This window comes from Calidris pugnax, unplaced genomic scaffold (assembly GCF_001431845.1).
Source record: "Calidris pugnax isolate Ruff unplaced genomic scaffold, ASM143184v1 scaffold139, whole genome shotgun sequence".
Lineage (NCBI taxonomy): Eukaryota > Metazoa > Chordata > Aves > Charadriiformes > Scolopacidae > Calidris > Calidris pugnax.
In genome coordinates, this window is record NW_015090863.1 from 222,100 (window position 1) to 238,228 (window position 16,129).

The 16,129-nt window shown below is 55.8% G+C and overlaps 1 protein-coding gene across 3 annotated transcripts in view; it reads right to left on the reverse strand.

Annotated features, from left to right (window-relative positions):
- The window catches only part of MYO18B (myosin XVIIIB), an 86,168-nt gene that overhangs the window by 32,664 nt on the left and 37,375 nt on the right, over nucleotides 1-16,129 (reverse strand). For all 3 annotated transcript variants that reach the window (XM_014944833.1, XM_014944835.1, XM_014944836.1), the window contains 9 exons: nucleotides 14,412-14,531; nucleotides 14,179-14,287; nucleotides 12,856-12,980; nucleotides 11,687-11,841; nucleotides 10,624-10,747; nucleotides 9,267-9,467; nucleotides 9,046-9,156; nucleotides 6,891-6,995; nucleotides 3,713-3,859 (listed from right to left, as the gene is read on the reverse strand). In XM_014944833.1, coding sequence (XP_014800319.1) covers nucleotides 3,713-3,859; nucleotides 6,891-6,995; nucleotides 9,046-9,156; nucleotides 9,267-9,467; nucleotides 10,624-10,747; nucleotides 11,687-11,841; nucleotides 12,856-12,980; nucleotides 14,179-14,287; nucleotides 14,412-14,531 — 1,197 coding nt within the window. The remainder of the gene's footprint in view (nucleotides 1-3,712; nucleotides 3,860-6,890; nucleotides 6,996-9,045; nucleotides 9,157-9,266; nucleotides 9,468-10,623; nucleotides 10,748-11,686; nucleotides 11,842-12,855; nucleotides 12,981-14,178; nucleotides 14,288-14,411; nucleotides 14,532-16,129) is intronic.

Sequence of the window (16,129 nt, forward strand, 5' to 3'; positions counted from 1 at the left end):
AAGCGGCTGGACTATCCGTACGGATTGCTGCGGCAGAATGTAGGAAATTGGAGCAAAAACACAACGCGCTTGCAAGTTCTTCCACAAATATTAGGTATTGACAGTAAAGGACAAGGAAAATGGAAAGACTGTCAGGCTAAGTGAGTAGCCTTTCACTTACATACTTGTTTGTCATCCCATCAGTGCCCCTCACCAAAATTCATTCAAATAAATGAGGCTCACTGCATACGTTTTGGCAGGATAAATCAAAGGCAAAAATGTTAATTCAGATTAACATTTCCTCTTGGACTCCACTCCATTAGTCAAAATTTAGCCTTGATTTCACTTTTGGTGAAAGCTCTCCTGGTCTGAGAAAAAAAAAAAAAAAAAAAAAGGCAGGGGGGGGAGGTGGAGGATTAGAATCACAGAATCACATGGGGTTGGAAGGGACCTCTGGAGATCATCCAGTCCAACCCCCTGCCAGAGCAGGTCCACCCAGAACAGGTCCCACAGGAACGTGTCCAGGTGGGGTTTGAATGTCTCCAGAGAAGGAGACTCCACCACCTCCCTGGGCAGCCTCTGCCAGGGCTCTGCCACCCTCAAAGTGAAGAAGTTCCTCCTTATCTTCAGGTGGAACTTCTTATGTTCAAGTTTGTGCCCATTTCCTCTTGTCCTGTCCCTGGGCACCACTGAAAAAGGACCTGCCCCCTCCTCTTGACACCCACCCTTTAAGTATTTATGGTTGGGGTAACTGATATCTATTTATTTGGAAAAGCTGGACAGGTCAAAGGGCTCCTACAAGAAAGCTGGAGAACGGATGGGAAGAAACAGCCCCAAACATCCTTAGGTCTCTGGCTACAGCTTCAGCCAGAAGCTGCTCACCACAGGAAATACAAAGCTCTGCCACGGGGACATTTAGCAGTTTGAATCCTGCAAAACTGTTATTTAAAATCATGTTCCTGTCTCCAAGCTCAGCTCCAGTGCTGATGGATTGTCCAGCCAGGTCTATTCATACACCTGCAGAGCCACCCGCAGCCACGTGCGCCGAGTTCCTCCTCTTTCTTCCACCAGCTGAAAAACAGCCTTTGTGCTTTGCATAAAGCTGGGGTGGCCGTTAATGAAATAACCCAAGATTAAAGATGCCGATTGGACCCACTGCTGGGTTTATGGCCAAGGACTTTTCCCCCTGCCCAAGCTCTGGGCTCCACCAAAAGCAACCCCCATCTCCACCACCAGCCCCTGGGACTGGTCTTTCTCCTGCCGTGATTACGCTTAAACTCCAGAGAGTTTAATCAGAGAGAAAGGCATCTCCAGGACCTCTCGTTAAACACCAGCTTCCATTTCACTTTGTGTAATGGAATTTTCCCACTTGGGAAGAATAAATTGAAATTCCCCTTCCCCCCTCTCCCCCAAATGCATAATGTATGAACTTCTGAACAACATTAGTTCGCCGTGCTACACCATCTGTTAAATACCTGCGTAAAATGGATGCTTCAGCCTTATTAAGAAACAATGCTATATTTCCAGCCATATGGATTTTGATTAACGGAAATGTAGCATTTTAGCGAAGTTTTCATCCTGGTGGAGGTTTGTGGGCTGGTGGGAGGATGTATTGACTTTTGAGAGAGTCGTCATGAGTGCCATTAGAAATGGTTTAAATTTAAAGGACAGCATAATCATACGGCATTTTTAAGGCACGCAGCATCTCAGTGTTGGCGGCGCAGCAAAAATTCAATATTCCCAATATTAAGGCTTGCTCTTCTCCTTCTCCAAAGTGCGAGGCAGCCGAGCAGAGGCCACCAAAGCTCCAGAGGCCACCACCTCCTCCAGAGCTGGGGATGGACTGTACAGCACCATGGCCACAGGCAGGACAAAGTGACCTCCTGCACAAACCTGCCTTGCTGTGGGGACCAGGATGCTTGGGCAACAAGGTGCTATTCCCCTAGGAAGACATGGCTGGATGCCACGGGGATGGCCACCATCCCCAGGCAAGGAGAGTGCCCCAGCATCACGGCTTGGTCCCTCAGATCAGGACATGGAAGGGGGTCCCTCAGCATCAGGAGCTCCAGAGGATGATGCAAGGCAGGGGCTGGGTACCATCAGCCCCAAAGTGGAACTTGGGGAATACTGAGGGATTAATTAAGTGTGGTGTTACAGCATTAGCTCAAAAATGTTTAAAAAAGAACTCATAAGTGCCAAAAATGGCTGTTCCTGATGCTTGCCCCGGCTGCCCAGGTCAGTGGCACAGGCATGGGCATGGGCATGAGTATGGACAAGGGCATGGGCACGGGCATGGACATTGGTATGGGGATGGGCACTGGCACTCCTGGCTGGGCACCATCAGCCCCAAAGTGGGGCTTGGGGAATATTGAGGGATTCATTAAATGTGGCGTTACAGCATTAGCTCAAAAATGTTTAAAAAAGAACTCATAAGTGCCAAAAATGGCTGTTCTTGATGCTTCCCCCGCCTGCCCAGGTCAGTGGCACAGGCATGGGCATGGGCATGAGTATGGACAAGGGCATGGGGATTTGTTCAACAAACGTGTCTGGGATGGGCACTGGCACTCCATCGGCCACATCAGGCCCAGCTCACCTTCCCCTTCTCCCTCGGCGCAGGTGGGAACAGCTGCTGCTCACAGATGTTATTTATGCAGAACTATTATCTCAATTATATATGTATGTTGGTGGAATCGCTCATGCCTCCCGATTAGTTTGTTTCCAGGGGAAGTGTAAGGTACGGATTAATTACTGAGCCACTTTGGAGGACCAGCACTGTCAGCTTAGCCCCGGCGCTCGGCATCCCGGGATGCACACGCAGGGCCAGCCTGGGGACACACTGGTCCCATGCCACCCCTGTCCCACAGCAAGGCACCCCGAGGTCACCCCGGGGCTGAGGCACAGTGGGCAACTTGCCGGCTGTGAACCCAGCACATCTGCACTAAAACAGAATCACAGAATGATACGGGGTTGGAAGGGACCTCTGGAGATCATCTAGTCCAACCCTCTGCCAGAGCAGGTCCACCCAGAGCAGGTCCCACAGGAACTTGTCCAGGTGGGGTTTGAATGTCTCCAGAGAAGGAGACTCCACCACCTCCCTGGGCAGCCTCTTCCAGGGCTCTGCCACCCTCAAAGGGAAGAAGTTCCTCCTCATGTTTAGATGGCACTTCTAATGTACAAGTTTGTGCCCATTTCCTCTTGTCCTGTCAATGGGCATCACTGAAAAAAGACTGGCCCCATCCTCTTGACACCCACTCTTTACGTATTTAGAGGTGTTGATCAGACAACACCCCCAACTCCCCCAAATCCGTATTTATAGGTGTGGATCAGACAACACCCCCAACTCCCCCAAATCCACTGCGATCCCTGCTCCGGGCTTACAGCATCCCTATGACAACGCCTCCCCAGCCCAGCGCCACTGGAGCTCCTTATTAGACAGAGAGAAAACGTGCCGAACAGAAGGTAATTAACAGGGCTGAGGCGGGGTAGGGGGGAAAGAAGCAAGGAAAAAAAAAATACTTAACCACTGTTGGCTTAATTAGAGAAGTGCTCCTGATGAGGAGACCCTCGTCAGGGCGAGAGGCACTTCTCACCTTGGCTTGGGCAGCACGATGCTCGCCCAGCGCAGCTCAAAGCAGGAGCTTTGGAAAGATTTCTTGCAGTTTTCCCCCTCCACGGAGGTAAAGAGCGATGCTCCGAGGTTGGGAGGGAGGGGGAGATGCCTGAAGGTACCCACCTGCTTGCGCAGCCGTTGCAGGTCCTGGGCGCTGGCACCAGGGTCCCCGGGGGCTGCCAGCAGGAGCTGGACGTCGGCGAGGAGGGCACGCGTCCGCCGCAGGTCCCGCCGCAGCCGCTTCTCCACGTCGAAGTCACGGTGGCCGATCTGGGGAGGGGAAAAGAGGGGGGAGATGTTCCTGAGCCTTCCCACCCCGGCAAAACCACCCCCCTCCCGCCCCAAGGCATTCCCCGCAAAATTAAACCTCCAAAAAACCCACCGATTTTGGGGAGGTGTTGGTACTGCTGAAGTCATGAATCAAGAAGGTATCAAATATCTACCTATTGATATTGCAATTTTCCCTCTTTGCCAAATGAAAATAATTTAATAGTTAAATGAAAGGGAGAAAATAAATTACACAAACATCAGAACTGGTAGATCCCACCGAGACTCTCCATTTTTTCCCCACCAGAAAGATGTTCTTCTGAAAACATCAGCCCACCCCTGGTCCCATCAGCCATGTGCCCACCCAACGAGCCACCCCTGTGGCCAGAGGGACAGTGCAGTGCGGGTCCCCAGAGCCACAGCGACCTGTCCTCGAGGCCACCAGGCATTGTCACCCCCCTGGGAAACCACCCTGGCCGAGGGGTAGGGTCAGAGAGGGGCAGACCCAGAAGATGTTCCCGTGTCTGCGCTGAGAGCTGGCACAGAAAACGTAAAAATCATTGCTTGAAATGAAAATAAAAGGCCAGAAAAACCCTGTGAGCCTCTGGGGAAAAGAGTGAGGAAGGCAGGAGAAAGTCAGCCCAAAGGCGAAAGAGAAAAAAAACAACAAACAACCCCCGAAACACTGATGAGGAAAGGTTCATTAGGAGTTATTTACACATCTCTAATGCCAAGCGTCTGGAGCCCCCGTCAGCCTCGCAGGGATGGAACTGGAGCTGCCGCCTGCAACCTCTGCTGCCTGAACCAAAATACACCCCGGGTGGCTTTGGAGGCTTGTCCCTGGGCACTGAGGCATCACCTCATCCCCTGAAGCCTTTTAAAAAAGGGAAAGTAGGAAGGCACCTTAAAAAACCCACCCCTCTCCACTTCCCCCTCGAGCTGAAAGCAACCATGGTTACCAGGATAAAGGAATTAGAGAAAGACCAAATAAGCAGGGACATGGTTTCAGTGCTTGATTTCAGACTAATTGAAGGATAAGAGCATTTTCCATTTAGTCTGTTTTCCACGGCTCTTCTTGTTTCAAACCCGCTCTCCCATTTTCTGTTCGCTGGCTAAAATTAATTGTGCAGATTTGACCTTGTAACCCGGTTTAGAGCTGGCTGGCATTCGCTGGAACCAGAAATCGTTGGCATCTCCATTTCCTTAATTAGTTTTCTGGGTTGGCTTTTTTTTTTTTTTCCTTTTTTAATAAACTGCTCTGAAGCACACTGTCCACTGTAAATCAGACAGCATTTCTAACACGGCAGACTTGCTGCTGGCCCTGCCATCCCTACAGACTGTATCTTGGACACCATTCAGCATCCTTTCCCCGTAGCTCGGGGGTCCTCCTGCCACCACAGAGGGTGGGTTTTGAACCCTGAAGTGGAAGCAGCAGGTACATCAGCCCCCACCACCTCCTCCCACCATTGCAGACGGGTGGTTTTTAAGTGATAAATCTGGGATTTAATTTAATAGCTGCTCCTGAGGCTCCGGGTGCATTTTGCATATGTTATAGCAATGCCCAGACACACTATGCCATCTCCCCTTCCTCTCTTGGCAGGGGACAGGGGTGCATGGCCAGAACCTGGGGACAATCCGGGGAAGGAGAAGGTGCGCCGGGATTTAATTTAATAGCTGCTTCTGAGGCTCTGGGTGCATTTTGCATACGCTATAGCAATGCCCAGACACACTATGCCATCTCCCCTTCCTCTCTTGGCAGGGGACAGGGGTGCATGGCCAGCACCTGGGGACAATCCAGGGAAGGAGAAAGTGCCCTTCCTCAAGAGTCCCCCCCCTGAGCTTGGCTCCGTGCAGCTCCTGCTGCCTCCTCATCCGTCTTAGTTCTCCTCCACCGAACAAGGGGGACGTGCTGGACCGAGCAGCAGTTATAATAATACCCTGCTTTTATACAGCAAGATTTATTCTGACAGTTCCCAAAACATTTTACAAGCCAGGAGCTGGGGGGGCCGTTAAGGATAAGCCTCATCAGACCCTTTTGTGTCTACTTGAAATATGTCCACCATCTCGCTGTTGCAAAACTCCCAGATTCATCCCATTTAATGAACTGGCCGGGGCCAGTGAAATGGTTGTGCCAACAGCCAGGAGGATGCGCGGCGTAATTAAAGCAGCTCCAGATTAATCAGCTTCTCCTCTCCTGTGGGGGAGTCGCAGTGTGAAAGGGGCTGTGCAGGGGTGGTGGGGAGGCATCAGCACAAACCCAGAGGTGCTGAGCTCCGGGGATGCAGCAGCACCGAGATGCCAGCTCTGAACATGCCAGGCTGATGCCATCCTTGGCCCTGGCAGCACCGTGGCCATAGGCAAGGACCTGCTCGGTGATGCTAAGTGATGCCCAAGCCAAAAACTGGGGTTCAGGGAGGCTGCGTTCAGCCCCTTGCCTTCTCACATAACGTGGAGCAGCTGTGTGTGCTTTTCCCATTGCGTGCACTTCAATCACTGCCACAGACACCGCAGAGTGAAAACATAAAAAAAAAGGGATTTGTTCAACAAACGTGTCTGGGAGAGAATTCCTCTGCGAAGAGGAGAATCTGATCAACTGCTTTTCTGGGCAGCTGGAGCTGCTCCAGCATTAGGTCTGGTTTGTTTGACTGGCATGAAAATACCAGCACCAAGCAGATCCCTCCCCTGGCTCGGATAATTCCCCTGTAGCAAAGTGAACAGGTCCCCTCCGTGGGTCCTTACTGGGACTGGCTGTCTCCTACAGGACCCTGCAGTCCCAAAACCCTCCTGGCACCCAGTGCCTGCTCTGATGGGTGGTGTTTGGAAGTGGTGAGGGATGGAGAGCATCACAGCCGGCTGCAGGTGGGGGAAGAACCGAGCTGTTGCCCTGTCCACACACATTAATGCCTTCACGCCCCCGTTTTGAGGCAGGGCATGGCCAGTGAAGCAGCCTGGCTGGCCAGGAGGTAGCAGCAAGGAGAGGGGAGCACGTTTGTCCCCACCACCAGCCCCCCGGGGGCACACACCATCCCCTTACCTGCTCGCACAAGGTGCCGATGAGCCCTTCCAGGTCCTGCTTCTCGTGCAGCACCTTCTGCTTCTCCTCGTACTCCTGTTCCAGCTGCATCTCCAGCTGCCGGAGCTGTGTGCAGGAGACAACCCCAGCCATGCTCAGAGAGCCTGGCCACCCCCTGACAAAGCCACACACCCAGCAGGGCACCATGGTGGGGATGCAGGTGGCCTGGCAGCCTCTGGGACACGGGGTGCACCCAAGCCTCCCATCACTGCAGCCAGTTCTGGGGACCAGCACTGGGCCACGTCCCCCAGAGCCCGTGGTGCCCCCCAGCAGCACTCCAGAGGACCAAGAGTTAGCAGCCCAGGAGCCTGCAGGACTTTTGGGGACACGATACGCTGTTGAGCCACCCTGCCTGCGAGGCATGCTCAGATGTCCCCAAGGGCTGTCCCTGCAGCTCTGGAAGAATAACACAGGGCCTTCAGCTGAGCTGGAAGAGGGGTTGGCTTTAATCTCTCCAGCTTTCCTCAAGGTATCCCATGACCACAAGCCAGGCAGGTAGCACACATCTCACTCCAGCTCCCCACCAGTGGCAGGGATGTGCCCTTAAAGCCCTAAAAGGCAGGGTTTGTGCTGCTCCTGGGAGGGAAGGAAGCCTCGGAGCCAGCACTGGGTGCAGGAGCCTGCATCCCCCTGCTCCAGCATCACCATCCCATGGGTGCTTTGCAGGAGGGAATCAGACCTGGGGCAGCATCACAAAGCTCGGCCGTGCAGCCATGAGAGGTCCAGCAAGTCCAGCTGGGGAGGTGGTGGAGGAAACGTGCCATGCCTCGGAGCCAGCACTGGGCACAGGAGCCTGCATCCCCCTGCTCCAGCATCACCATCCCATGGGTGCTTTGCAGGAGGGAATCAGACCTGGGGCAGCGTCACAGAGCTCAGCCGTGCAGCCGTGAGAGGTCCAGCAAGTCCAGCTGGGGAGGTGGTGGAGGAAACGTGCCATCAAAGCAGGGCAGCCCATCTGACAGCCCGCTCCTCCCCCTGCCAGCAGCTGGGTGGCTGTGCCCGCAGGAGCAGACGTGCCAAGCTGTGACCCTGGCACAGCTCCCCGGAGCCCTCCCTGCCCCTGCCACCTCCTGCATCCCCAGCTGCTGCTCAGAAACAGGGTTTTAAAAAAGGGAGCGGGAGAGCAGGCTGCTGAATATCGATTGCTCTCCAGAGTGTCTCTGCCATTTACTCATTTGGAAAATAATACTCAGGCCACGCAGGGTGAGGGAGAGAAAGGATGAATGATGCCCCATCAGCCGAGAGCAGCCACAAGGCACTGCATCTCTGTTAGTGATGCTGACGGTACCTTGCTCTCCACGCAGGGCAATGAAACAGAGAGAGAGGTGCAGAAAGGCAGGGAGGACCCCGGCGGGAGCCCAGCCCAGAGTTTTGCCCAAAAAATGGCCAGTGGGGAGGGGGGGAGAGCAGCACTGAGCTGCTGCTGGGAGGGCAGCATCTTGAGAAGGCAGCAGGGTGGGAAACAGCAGCACCTGCACCCGGGGGCAGCCCCCCCATGTCACACAGAGACTTACAGCTCAGGGCACCACTACGTGCCGACAGGAGCAGGAGCAGAGATTGCCTCATTTGCCTTCCCACTCCTCCTGCCTTCCTAAAATAGCACATGCAAAGCCCCACCAAGCGCTTCATTAAGCCTCAGCAATGTTAATTCCCTATCGACAGCCAGGTATGCCCCGGGCTTAATAGGAACTGGCTGCTACCACGCAGCCCTGAATCAAACACCCCGGGGATTTCGAAGAAATTGGAATTTGTGTTTGCATGCCACCAACCTCGAGGCCCTGTCGAAAGGTATTTTCTGTTCATTATCATCAAACACGAAGCCCTGGCTGGCTGGAGTTGGTGCCCTTGGCGTGATGCTGGTGTTACTGGGAGCATGGTGCCCCTGTGCTGCATCACGTGTGGCTCTCCCACACCATCGACACCCTCTCCAGGGACTCACACCTGACCCACACCCTGATTTTGCACCCCAGAGCTGCCATTGGGGCTCATGTTGGGCTGGTGGGGGGGGAAGCAGGACCTCCCAGGGAGGAAGGACCCCCAGGAATGGATCCTCCTCCTCTTCACTGCTCAAGGGGGACCACCCAGCACCATCCCCCCTACCCCAGTGCCAACCTACCCTCTTCTGGCAGGACTGCCGCACGTCCTCCAGCTCCTCCTCCTTGTCCTCCAACTCCTTCTGATGGATCTGCTTCATCCTCTCTATCTCCAGCTCCAGCCTCTGGTGGAGCTGAAAGATGAACGCACAGTGGTTACACCCCATCCTGGAGGGACAAGGAAGGGACAGGGATGAGTGTCCCCATCACGCCCAGCCCCAACCCCGGCCAGGGATGTGTTAACCTGCTCCAGGTGATCAACAGTGGCCGTTTGATGTTCCAGCTCTTTCCTCTGCTCGGCAGCGCTGGCCTCCAGGTCCCAGAGCTGCTTCCTGAGGGTGGGCACGGCGCGGGCATCCAGGGCACTGGGGGTGCTCAGCTCCTGCACCCGGCTGGCCAGCACGGTGGCCCGCTGAGCCAGGCTGGCCACCTCCGCCTCCTTCTGCTGCTCGCCAAGGACAGAGCAGGGGGTCAGCAGCAGAGCCCCAAATGTAGGAGACGGGGGCTCACACCAACACCCTGCTCTTGAAACCCCAACCATTTCCAACACCATCAGCAGAAACTCCCTCAGGCAGCGCTCAGCCCCCTCCCTGAACCAGCAGCCCCATCCCCACCATCAGCCCCTTTTGGATTTCATAGAATCATAGAATGGTTAGAGCTGGAAAGGACCTTAGATACCACCAAGTTCCCACCCCCTGCCCTGGGCAGGGACCCCTCCCACCACACCAGGTTGCTCCAAGCCCCCTCCACCCTGGCCTTGAACCCCTCCAGGGATGGGGCAGCCACAGCTTCTCTGGGCACCCTGGGCCAGGCTCTCACCACCCTCAAGAGGGAAAAATTTCTTCCTGAGATCTCATCTCAATCTCTCTTCTTTCTGTTTAAATCCCTTCCCCCTCATCCTATGGCTCCCCTCCCTGATCAAGAGGCCCCCCCCACCTCTCCCGGAGCCCCTTGAGGGACTGGAAGGGGCTCTAAGGTCTCCCCGGAGCCTTCTCTTCTCCAGGCTGACCCCCCCCAACTCTCTCAGCCTGCCCTCCCAGCAGAGAGGCTCCAGCCCTCCCAGCATCTCCATGGCCTCCTCTGGCCCCACTCCAACAGCTCACTCACTCCTGACCCCATCTTCTTCTCCCCACAGGGGTTCCCCGCAGCCTCCTTCTCTGGTAGGGGGCTAGAAGACACCTTTTGGCTCCCCCCTCCCAGCCCCAGCACACTGTGTCCCTGCCTCTGTGGGGGGCTTGGGGGGCACCTGGTGCAGCACCATCCCATGGGGGTACAGACCTGAGCTTTCCTGCAGGAGTTATTGTGGGTAGAGGCGTGAAGAAGAGCATAAGTGACTTCAGTCAAAACGAGGGTGGGCTTAATTAGCGAAGCCATGGGATGGGTATCACTTGTAAAAAGTGACAGCCTTCCTTCTGGCGGAGGATAATTTTATTTAAATACATCAGGCATATCCTAGCACCGCGCTCAGAGAAATAGGAATCAAGTCGCCGGGTTTGTGCCTGATTGCCTCTGCTATAATTGCAAAGATAATGGCTTTGCTCTGAGAGCAGCTCCCGAAACTGGATTTAATGCAGCAAAAAAGCGGGATATTTTCCTCTTACCTCTAAGCTCTGCTGAAGTTTCCCCATCTCCCACCGGATGCTGGTGTTCTCCTGTGACACTTTTTCACGGAGGCTCTTCTCAAAGGCGGACTCCCCCAGGGCCTGAGCTAACTGCAGGTCAAACCTGGAGGGGGGAAACACGCTTTACCTCTCCTGAGCAGGTCCCCACACTTCTCTTGGCACTGGTGCTTTTGAGAGGACAAAAAAACCCTGTAGCCTATTGTCTGCAAAGCTCTGCCATCCCTTTGTGAAGCTCCTAATTAATCTGCCCAAGTGCCAGCTGCAGGATGAGGATGGTGTGGAGCAGCAGTGATGTGCACAAGAGCAGGGTGCAATAAATTGCTGTGATCAGCTGCTACAGAGCCAAAATACCCCCAAAATGTGGGGAGGGCAGCAGCCTCTGTCAGGACTGGTGGGGACTCTGCCCCACCGAGGGTTTGGGTTCAGCTCAGGAAGCATCTCTGCTCCCAAATAATAATCCTGGGAACTTCTCAGCATCTTCATATCCCTGGGTCAGACCAAGCCCCAGCCCACAGCCAGCGTCTCACAGGCAAGCAGGGAACACCAGCAACAAAGTGCAAATTAAAAGAAATTAGAAGTTATTGTTGATTTCCCATGTTTTCTGTGCCTGCTTAGGCTTGGTATCCTATTTTGGGGCAGAAAACCTATTTCCTTCACGGGTACCAACAGCAGCATTAAAACACAAGGGATCATTTCTTGATCCTCTCCTCCCCATCAGGTGCCCAATTTGCCAGCAGCTCTCCCAGCGTGGGCACAGCAAAGCCTGGGACACCCCAGCACCAGCTGTCCTTGCACCCAGGGCCGCAGGAGCCAGTGTGCTGTCCCAACCCCACGAAGCCCTCCCCGTGATGGCACCGAGCCTTGCCCTGGGAGTGATTTATACCACGGCAGGGTGTCACAGCCACACAGCAACGGGAGGTAAAAATAACCTCCCGGCTTGGTGCAACCTCCAGCAGTGGAAGACGATGAAAATAGCAGCCCTTCCAAGAACTCCAAAGCCACCCAAGGCATCCCAGTGCCCTTGCCATCCCACCAGCCTTACTTCTTCTGCCTCTTCTCCAGCTCGTGGCTGCGGCTCTGCTGGCTCTCGGCGAGCACCCGGGCGTCCTCCAGCTCGCAGACCAGCCTCCTGCACCGCCGCCGCAGCTGCTGAGACACCTTCTTGGCTGCCTCACAGGCCGCCTGCACCTCCCCAAGCTGCAGGCAGAGGCCACGATATGGGGGTGAGCCATGGGGGTGGGGGGTGAGCCACCCCACAGCACCCCACAGCCACCCCTCGCTCATAGCTCATCCCCGCTCTTCTTCCAGGGGATGGCTCCCCCCCCAAGATCTTTCACCAAACAAGGATAAATTTAGGTGCCCTGACCCCTCAAGGCTCTGGGTACCCTCCTGTGTGCCTGCAGCATCCCAGCCCTTCTGCTGAGTCAGCAAAACTGCCCCAGGGATGGATGCTTCACCCCGTTCCTCTGCTAAAGGCAGCGCCTGGACCCAACGAGCTGGATCCCCCAAGGAGTTGCATCGTGTGTGGGGCAAAAAGGCAGAGCTCTTGCCAGCCAGAGGATGGAGTCGTTAAGGAATGACTTTAAATAAGCCAAACCTTGCCTTAATGAAGCCTGTAATTCCAAACTGAGCCTCTGAAAGCAAATGAGCTGTTTTGCTTTACCCAAGCTCCTACGACGGGGCTGGTTTTGTTATTACTTTTTAATGTACCATGAATAATATTCATTTCTTTATTTTATCCTCATGGGAAGTAACATGACTTCCAGGTGCAATGGCTTTTTCCCTCCTCATGGTAAAGCTCAGGAACTTCCAGCCCTCTGCAGCAGCAGCTCTTTGTGGGACAGATGATACGAGGACAATCCCATCCAGTACCCAAAAGCCGGATCAACACCCAGACCCACCACGGAGCCTGTCCCCATCCCACAGCCTTCCACCCATGCTTGACCAGGGTTGAATTTTGTCCTGTTCTGCTGCAAAAGTGACTTTTTAAGCTTGTAGGAAGTTTTGGGGTATTCTCAAACCAGCAAAAAGCAGCTGTTCTCCCCTGGTCAACGAGAGCACCAGCTGCAAGGGGCTGCATTTCCGAGTCTCAGCCTTTTGCCTGTCCCAGGAGCGAGGAGAGGACAAGTGGCTCCAGCAGCAGCCCCCCTCCTTGGTGTGACCCTGGGGGGGTCCCTGTCCCCTCCTGTGCCCGGGTCCAGCAGTTCTTGCCTTTTGCTCCAGCCCGGTCCTGGCGCCCAGCTCGGACTCCAGCCGCTCCTCCAGCTGCAGCAGCCGCTTCCGCAGGAAGGCGATCTCCGTCTGCGCGCAGTCGAAGCGCACCTGCCACTCCTCCTCTGCCACGGGGAGAGACCCGGAGGCACTGGGGGGGTGCTCGGGCCCAGGTCAGATGGGCAAATGCACAACGGCACCCCAGCTCCCGTATGGCATGAACCCCAGCACCGAGCTCGTAGGGCACAGCTCTGCTTTGTGCACCCAGAGCTGCCCCGGGGTACATAGCACGTGTACCCCCACCTCAGGCAAAGCATGCATGCTCATCTCATCCCATCCCATCCCGTCCCATCCCAACTGGGGCCAGGCACAGGGTTCTGCAGGATCATCCCATCCTACCCCATCCCATTCTATCCCATTCTATCCCATCCCATCCCAGCTGGAGCCAGGCACAGGGCTGTGCAGGATCATCCCATCCCATCCCACCCCATCCCATTCTATCCCATCCCATCCCAGCTGGAGCCAGGCACAGGGCTGGGCAGGACCATCCCGTCCCATCCCGTCCCGTCCCATCCCATCCCAGCTGGAGCCAGGCACAGGGCTGGGCAGGACCATCCCATCCCATCCCATCCCATCCCATCCCAGCTGGAGCCAGGCACAGGGCTGGGCAGGAACATCCCGTCCCATCCCATCCCATCCCATCCCAGCTGGAGCCAGGCACAGGGCTGGGCAGGACCATCCCGTCCCATCCCATCCCATCCCATCCCAGCTGGAGCCAGGCACAGGGCTGGGCAGGACCATCCCGTCCCATCCCATCCCATCCCATCCGGAGCCAGGCACAGGGCTGTGCAGGACCATCCTGTCCCATCCCATCCATTCTCATCCCTTCCCAGCTGGAGCCAGGCACAGAGCTGTGCAGGACCATCCCATCCCATCCCATCCCATCCCATCCCATCCCATCCCACTTGTGTCCAAGCAGCCTCCTCATCATTCCAACAAATGCCTCAAACAGAGCTGCCAGGAGTGCCAGGCAGTGCCACCAAGTGCCACCAAGTGCCAGCAGCACCCTGAGGCAGAATCCCTGCCTGCATCCCCAGCCTCCTGCAGGACCCACAGCCATGTGTGACCGAGCCATCGCTGCCAGCAATGCAGAATCACGGGGTGCCAAAACCACAGCGGGGTGGCCAGGGGCTGGGGGAGCAGCACTGCTTAGGGGGACCAAACTTCTGCTCATTGCGAGAGCCCCACTGGGATGGCTGTGCTGGTCCCACAGGTCAGGCTGGATGCCCAGAACATGCATCACCCCCAAAGAGACACCCCTACCTCCTCCAGAGCCACTTATCTTCATCTCACGCAACTGAACCAGCTGCTGGGCCTCTTCCAGCTGCTTTTCTACCGACTCCAGTTTCTTCTGCACTTGGTCGTGTTTGCTCTGGGGAAACCCAAGGAGGGAAGGGAGCAGCTCTACACAGCTCCATGGCTTTTGGGTCCAGCCAGGCTGTGCCAAGAGGGTGGCATCGCCACCGGCACGACCCAATGGCTCAGGGCTCTCCTACCTGCAGCTCCTGCAGCTCGCGGGCACCCCGCAGCCTCTCTGCCCGCTCCCCATCCAAGACCTGGCAGGCGACGTCGCCCTTGTACCGCTCATCCGACAGCTCCGTCGTCAGGTCAATGATCTGGGCAGGGGGAAACCAGGGAACCAGGCTGGGCATCACCCTGCACGCCCATGGGACACCCGGCCATTCCGCATCAACCCCAGTGTCCTGACTGCTCTCCTTTGCCCATGCTCAGGGGATGCAGTAAGGGCACACCATCACCGACCAGTGCCACCAGTGTCACCCAGGCTCCCACTGGCAGCACCCAGCAAAGAGCAATCGCTGTGGGATGCTGTGGCTGCACCCCTGGCACAGCTCGGGCAGGGCTCGTGAGATTCCTGCACCCTTCCAGCTGACCAGCACCAAGTTTCATTTGAAATGACAAGAGGGTGAAGGGAGTGGGGGGAATTATTAATCCAGAGAATTAATTGCACTGTGTTCACAGTTTGTCCCGCTCAGCCGGCCGAGCGAGGGGCTGCAGGGCCAGCAGGGCCATCCCATTTTCCAATGCTATTTTTTCCTCTGTTTAACAGCATTTTAAGGCCCTTCACGTTTTCCAGCTGTCCTACACGAGCTCTTCAGGGGGTCCACCAAGCACTGTGTTCACAGTTTGTCCCGCTCAGCCGGCCGAGCGAGGGGCTGCAGGGCCAGCAGGAACACACAGGCTTCCAACACTATTTTTCCTCTGTTTAACAGCATTTTAAGGACCTTCACATTTTCCAGGTGCCCTACACGAGCTCTTCAGGGGGTCCACCAAGTTTTTCTTTCTCCACGGGTTTTCTTTCCCTGGGGAGCTGGCATTTCTCTAGGTCTGTCTGAGGCTTTACCCTCGCTCAGCTCTCCCAGCCTCGTGGGCGTGATTTCATTTTCAGCACGGAGCTTAAACTAAATCATCTTCAGCTGTTTCCCACGGAGAAGGGGGTCCCTGCCCCTTGGAGCTGTTGGTACCATTGAGCAGAGCTGCAGGGTTACACCCAGACCACAGCTCAGCACCCCGGGAGCCTGGTGAACCCAGGGTACTTATAGCAAACTTGGGACCTCCTGATGCTTAATAAAACCCCAGCTGCAAACACAGGAGCCTGTGCATCCATGGGGGGACCCCGCAGAGGACCAGCGACCAGGCAAGGAGCTGCCACCCCTGGAGCACCACGCAAGGTGGGGACATGCTTGGAGGCAGGGGACAGGCAGGACATTTCTGCACGCTGTCTTCTCGCTATTAGCATTCGTCCCACTCAACTAAGCCACGGCTGGTGTGGGCAGAGGTCGGCGAGCCTGCCCGTCCTGAGAGCCTAATGAGAACACCATACATCTGTCTGTCATTTCCCGTTCTAATTATACCCTTTTGTCAGCAGAGAGGGTGACTTTTCGTGCTGCTTTTCAGCCCCGTACGCCGCGCCGGTGACAGCACCAAGTGACGTCTGCCCTTGCTGGAGGGGACACCAGGCTTTCCCTGGGAACAACCCACCCCCGGGAATGGCCCATTCCCAGGGTGTCAGGGCTGGGACCCGTAGCTCTGGCCACCAGGATCCCACCCAGCAGGGACCCCACCGAGATGCTGACCCTGGGTGCTGCAGTTGGAGCTCCCTCTGGGTCCTCCTCCCTGACCCAACCCTCTGCTCATCACTCTCCTGCTGTAATTTACTCTCTGGTCATATTTATCCTGATATGGCTTGATTTCC